The sequence below is a fragment of the Ziziphus jujuba genome, chromosome 5, assembly GCF_031755915.1.
Source record: "Ziziphus jujuba cultivar Dongzao chromosome 5, ASM3175591v1".
Taxonomy (NCBI): Eukaryota; Viridiplantae; Streptophyta; class Magnoliopsida; order Rosales; family Rhamnaceae; genus Ziziphus; species Ziziphus jujuba.
The window spans coordinates 14,547,545-14,554,465 of NC_083383.1; the positions used below are offsets into that span (position 1 = coordinate 14,547,545).

The following is a 6,921-nucleotide window of genomic DNA, read 5'->3' on the forward strand; positions in this document are numbered from 1 at the left end:
AGCTTTTAAAATTTTAAGTTTAATTTTTTAATTATTCATAATTAATATATCAATTTTAACTTATATTAAAAAGTTAATATTATTTTTATCTTAAAATTATTGGTATTATACTAACTAAACAAAGTTATAAATCTGTTTCACATATTGTACAAGTTTCTCTTATTCTATGTTTTATATTTTTTGAATAAAATTTTACCACACATTTATAATATTATATTGTATAATACATAGTTGATAGGACGCAACTTTTTTTTTAAAATTTTTCTTTTTATAAACAATTTGGGTAATAGGAAAAGAAAAGGGATGATAATCATGATATGACTTGATGAAAACTATAAAAAGTACAACTTTGGAAGGGAAAAGAAACGGCTTAAGAGTGAATTTTTTTCGGGGATTTAGCAATAATAATAGTGAATAGTGTGACTAATCATTTTGCAATCCAAGGCGTAATCTGAAAAAGTAGGTTTTAAGCTGCTTTTTTAATGGCTATATCTAAGGATGCAGCTTCTTTGAAAATGATTAGTCCACCTTTTTTTGATGGTACCCTTTTGGCTGTATGATTCATGCACGGAAAAAATAAATAAATAAATTAATAAATTGAGTGCTGCTCTTTTTCTCTGTAAGGTAAAAAAGTAACAATCGAAGTTTCCTTATTACTAATTGTCATATAAAAGCACAGAATTAGTTTTCTGTTGGCATAATAACTGTGTTTTTAGACAGTAATTCTGAATTCTCAGTTGTCAATATCAAATAAAAAAATAAATGAAATGAAATTATTTTTATATTCCAATCTAATAATGCTTGAACTATCTCCTAAAAATGGTATATACTCATTACACTTTGTATTCCTATATTCATTATAAAATGACCAACTTAATACCTTAAATATAAAGTATTTGCTTAAGCACCTACCAATTGCTTCAATCAATAGCTGAGAATTAAAAGCTTAATTTGAATAGAGATAATGCAACCCGTCGATGATAATTGTTTTTTTTTTTTTCCTTTTTTTTTTTTTTTTTTTGAAGAAATCTCTCATCAATCTATATTGTGTTACATCCACCAACTTAGACATCAAACTTTTCTTCATTCACTATTTGATATAAAAATTCTCACGTGTATAATCCTATTCATTTGATTTTTTCATTTTCCCTCCGTGTGTATTCCAAATATTGTTTTTAATTTTTTGTATTTGTTTTTCTCCTCTTTTATTTCCATTACATGGCATACTTGCTTTTTTTTTTTTTTTTTTTTTTCCTTTGTGGGGAAAGAAGAGGACTAGTTGTGGTCCATGAAACCCTATTTATAAAAAGTAGGAAAGCAGCCAAGAAAAGGTCATATTGTAATTAGTTTTTTTTTTTTTTTTTCTAATTAAATAGATAGTAACTATATTTTAAACGTCTCAAAAAGTCTAACTAACAAGGAAGATCAAAAGAAGATGGGGTCCATGGTAACCCCTGCACTGTCACAGTCACCCTATGAAAACCAAGAAAACTTATGTGTGGTGGTACTACATCATATCATTCATCACTCGTGTTTAATGTAAAAATTTGAATGGCCACAGCTTAGCAAAAAGAAATTATGATTTTAATTTTGACAAACTTTGTTAATACTTTGAAATATTCCATGCTATGCTAGGGTATTGAATTAGTTGGTATGGATTTATGATGAAGATATTTTTTTTATTAAAAAATATAAAAATTTAATAATTTTTAATCAAGTGCAATGTTAAAATAAAAAATATATTAATAGAACTTACAAAATATTTAATAAATATCTAATTATAGATGATTTATTGCATAATATTATCTATACGTCCATTAGATTATTTACAAGGTTTTTCTCATGAAAATTCACCCCAAAAAAATGAAAAAGAAAAAAGAAAAGGCTCTTTTTCACCAAAAATCTCCCCAGTGGCCCCCACCAAACCAACATCACAGATTTAAACCATACCCATTTATTAAGTTCCATTTGATGACCATCCCTCCAATCCTTTTACGGGTCTCATGTCCCATTTGGCAGTTTGCAACCCACCATGCAAACCTAAAAAAAAAAAAAAAAAATCACCCAACACTACCATCCATCAAACCCTTAAATACTTATTCACCAAAATAAAACAAAAAAGGAAAAAAAAAAAAAAAAAAAAAGGAAGAACCTTAATCACTTGCTTAGGAAGCAGAAAATGAATCATACGCAACGGTTAAAATGGCATAATCAGAGTGAACTTGAAGAGACTCAGTTTAGTAAAGAGTAGGAGCGGTCGTATTGTAACAATTTTGCTCACCTTTCTTTTTCCTGGTCTGGTGTGCGAGTGCTTGAAAAGCAAACCAACGACGTTTTTAAGGCCTAAAAAGACACCCAACTCTTCCTTCTCAAAAACGATATTTTAAAGCTTTAGCTTTCCTCAGCATGGACGTTGATCACCGGCAACAAAACGACGAACTTGCCGGAATCTGACTGAAGAAGAAGAAGAAGAATAAAGGGTAAACAAACGACTTGTCGTTGGAGTTTTAAGAAGAAGAAGAAAAAAACAGAGTTGGAAAAATGCTTCTGCAGGATGGTTTTGGTAGAGAAGCAGCAAAGGTTGAAAGTTCCGGTGGCCGGACTGTGGTGGTCGGAGTGAATCTGGATTCTCAGAGTAGAGAGCTGCTTACGTGGGCTTTAGTCAAAGTTGCTCAACCAGGTGACTGTGTGATTGCCCTCCATATTCTCGGTAAAAATGGTGAGTGAGAAATTATGGTTTTTTTTTTTTTTTTTTTTTTGTGTTTTTGGAAATTTGGGTTTTCTGGGTCGGTTTCAGATTGATTATTTTTCTTTGGTGAATTGGGGTACGTGTAGAAATTGTGGATCGAGATGGGAAGTCTTCGCTACTTTCGCTTGTCAAAGCTTTTGACTCTGTTCTTGCTGTCTATGAAGGTTTCTGCAACTTGAAACAGGTTGATGAAATATCTCTGTTTTGTCGTTAATGTTGTTTGGTTTTGCTCCATATATATATATTTTTTTTTTGGTTTCCTTCTTTTAATTTCAATAAAATTCTTTTACTAAAATGTTTTTTTTGGTTTATTTCTACGAAAACGACGAAACTGTTTATGTAAAAAAACCAACCCAAGTGAAGTTGTTTTTATAACTCATTCAATGGAGATTCTAGTTTCCAATTTAAGTGCCAAAATTTTTTGTAGTTTTTCCTTCCGATTCTAGCATTTTTTTTTTTTATTTACTTAAACAAACAAAACAATTTAAAGAACTGGGATTTTGCTGGAAATGTTTGCAGGTGGATCTTAAGCTTAAGGTTTGTAGAGGAACATCGATTAAGAAAATTCTAGTCCGGGAAGCCAAATCTTATTCTGCTACTAAAGTAATAGTGGGAACTGCTCGGAACCACAACAAAATCCGGTCTTCTACCTCTGTTGCCAAATACTGTGCTAAAAAGCTAGCAAAGGAGTGTGGGGTTCTTGCTGTGAACAATGGAAAAGTTGTCTTCAAGAGAGAAGGTCCTTCAGAAACCTCTGATCACCAGCAAGGTTTCAAAATTTTCACTGAAATTGGTGCTCTCTTTTGTGATTTTTCTTTAATTATGATGTGGGAATTCTTAGTTGTTAGTGATGTGCATGCAGGAAATGAAGATCATCGCCGGAATGGCCTTCTTGCTGTGTTTCAACGGTCACTGAATAATCCTTCTGTGGAACAAAACAATGGCAATGCCAATAGGGTCCTGAAGGATAATAAGAATGATGACCGCAATCACCAAACTTTGGAGCAGTGCTTGGCTAAAGCTGTTCTGGAAAGTACAGTCAATGTAGCCAAAGAGAACTGCTCAATCTGTACACCAGCTTCTTCCTTGCCGGATAAATCTTGCAATCAATCTGCAGAAGAGTCTTCCAGTGATGGTGGTGAAGACAAATCTATGGCTTTAGTGCCAGTGGAGAGAGTAAATACAGCTACAGGTTCAATTTCTCTGTTGGTCAGAGAGTTGCCGGAAAATAGACCTGGTTGGCCACTGCTTCGCAGTGCGGTCTTACCGGACCGACAAGATCCTGAGAGGTCTATGCTAAGGAAGATCCCGGTAGTTCAGTGGGCAATGCAATTGCCTAGCAGGTATCCTTCATCTATCCCCAATTTAGAGCAGAGACAATTCACTTGTGGCCCAGCTGAAGAACGTTCTTCCAATATAAATGGTGAAAGTGGTGCTATTGTTCTTGTGGGTACTGAGACTGTGCATTCTCCACCATCTTCTGAACACAAATCCAAGAACTTGCCTCAAGAATTGGAAGGTCTCCATGATAAATATTCATCAACTTGCAGACTGTTCAATTACCAGGATCTCCTATCAGCAACATCAAATTTCTTAGCTGGTTTGTTTTTGGTTCACATAATTCATGTTTGATAGTAGATTTGGTAACCAATTTTTGTTTGCATATGGATTGCTAAACTATTCTTTCCTTTTTTGTTTCCAGAAAATTTGATTGGGAAAGGCGGCAGCAGTCAAGTTTATAGAGGCTGCCTTCCTGATGGTAAAGAACTGGCTGTGAAACTCCTGCGTCCGTCCGAAGATGTAATCAAGGAGTTTGTTTTGGAAATAGAGATAATTACTACCTTAAATCACAAGAACATTATTTCGCTTCTGGGGTTCTGTTTCGAGGATAACAATCTTCTCTTGGTCTATGATTTCCTATCAAGAGGAAGTCTTGAAGAGAATCTTCATGGTATTTTCAGCTTCATACTTTGGTTGTGGGCTTAATTATCTGAATTAAAGACTATGATATGATTTTATTCTGATTTGTAAGAAGATTAACATCTTTTAACTTTTACCATATTAGGGAGTAAGAAGGACCCACTTTCATTTGGTTGGAGTGAGAGATACAAGGTAGCCGTGGGCATAGCTGAGGCCTTGGATTATCTGCACAATGGCAGCGCTCAACCAGTAATCCACAGGGATGTTAAATCATCCAATATTTTACTTTCTGATGATTTTGAGCCACAGGTAATTAAGGGATATTTAGGGTCAGTTTATTTCTTCAATATATTTCCTTTTTGAATTTGTCATTACTTATGCTATTTCTACAATGTTTATTTCAGCTCTCTGATTTTGGACTCGCTAAGTGGGCATCAACCTCCTCATCACATATAACTTGCACTGATGTTGCAGGCACTTTTGGGTGTGTAAATTCAACTCCAATAAGATTACTTTCCATGTTATACATCCAAAATTTTGTTGTTTCCTAAAAATTAAAATTATGATAAAGGTTTCAAAGGACAGTGATTTACTTTTTTTGCTACAGATACTTGGCTCCTGAGTACTTCATGTATGGAAAAGTAAATAACAAGATTGATGTATATGCATATGGTGTCGTACTCCTTGAACTTCTTTCAGGAAGAAAACCTATAAGCAGTGAATATCCCAAGGGCCAGGAGAGCCTCGTCATGTGGGTATGTGTCCTTGTTCTGAATGGGATTTTACCAGTGCTGATTAATTCACATTTTTGATGTTTGTTTCCTATAAAGAAAACTGAATTATTGAAAAAACTTTGTCCAGGCCACACCAATTCTAAATGGAGGAAAGGTTTCCGAATTATTGGATCCATGCTTGGGGACTAACTATGATCAGGATCAATTGGAGAGAATGGTGTTAGCAGCGACACTTTGTGTCAGACGTGCCCCACGAGCTAGGCCTCAAATGGGTCTTGTAAGTTGCTCTGCTTGCTCTTTTTTCCCTAGTAGCTCATCCTTTGTAACAGAGCTGCACACTAATTTTCATGTTTACATCAAGTTAAAGCCTAAAACTAACAAGAAATGGTATGGTAAAAGAGAAAAGAGAAAAGCTGGTATATAAAGTTGTTCATTTATTTAAAGATTTTATTTTTCTTTAGTGATCAGAAAACTGTATGAGAATCACTTGTTTAGCCGAACTTTCAGATTTGTTTGATTCTTTTTTTCTTTTCTTATGTTTTGTTCCATGTTGAAAGCTATATATTGACAAATCCATATCAAACATTTGATGATCACCACAGGTTCTAAAGCTCCTTCTAGGGGATTCAGAAGTGACCAGGTGGGCAAGGCTACAAGTGAATAATACTTCGAAGGACGCAGTTGATGACACTGTAGACGACGAAGCTTGTCCACGATCTAATATCCAGTCTCATCTTAACGTTGCACTGCTTGATATGGAGGATGACTCACTTTCCATGAGCAGCATTGAGCAAAGTGTCTCTTTAGAGGATTACTTGCAGGGCCGGTGGAGCCGGTCATCAAGCTTTGACTAACTGCATTTTCCGCCATGTTTGCTAGTCTAAATTGTCCTTTCTCTTTGTTTGTGAATTCTTTTTGTATATTCTTTAGGCCGCCCCCCCCAAAAAAAAAAAAAAAAAAAAAAAAAACTGAATTGCTTATAGATGGGTTTTGGATGAGAGGTTGTTTGTGGGTGTGCCCTCCTCCTTCCCAGTTTAGTCACTAAACTAGTCCTTATTTGTTGGGCTGGTTTCTGTTTTTCCTTCGTTTTCTTTATCTTTCTTGGTGTTAGTTGTGCTCATTGATCTCAATTAGATTAAGAGTGCATGGTGTTGTAATATCATAAGATCATGAATGTGTTGTGGAGGATTTTCTCATAAGTGAGAACAGTTCATTAATCTTGTACTTCAATTATAGAAAATTTCTTTAAGATGTCTACTGGAGCTTCATTTCTTCATAATTTCAGTGCTTACATAGAAATAAGACTCGCATAAGACATGATGATTTTAAAATAAGACCTTTTTTATTAGCTATTGAATTTGTTTTAAGAGCAGGTATTTTAAAATGAATATTAGTGGCCTATATGAGTAATCGTAAAGTTCTTATTTGAGTAAAATAAATTTCATATAAATTTTATAAATATTGAAAAGTGAATTAAGTTTTATTATATTTGTACTTTTAAATATCAATTTTTAAAGG

The 6,921-nt window shown here is 34.0% G+C and overlaps 1 protein-coding gene across 1 annotated transcript; it reads left to right on the top strand.

Annotated features, from left to right (window-relative positions):
- The first annotated feature begins 2,049 nt into the window (after positions 1 to 2,049).
- LOC107421127 (protein kinase STUNTED) lies at positions 2,050 to 6,658 on the top strand. Its single transcript, XM_016030297.4, is given in 11 exon segments — positions 2,050 to 2,719; positions 2,836 to 2,933; positions 3,269 to 3,518; positions 3,612 to 4,349; positions 4,452 to 4,700; positions 4,815 to 4,978; positions 5,074 to 5,153; positions 5,277 to 5,424; positions 5,531 to 5,680; positions 6,006 to 6,221; positions 6,223 to 6,658. Coding segments are annotated over 11 exon segments (2,331 nt in total). The 5' UTR covers positions 2,050 to 2,541; the 3' UTR covers positions 6,283 to 6,658.
- Positions 6,659 to 6,921: the final 263 nt, after the last annotated feature.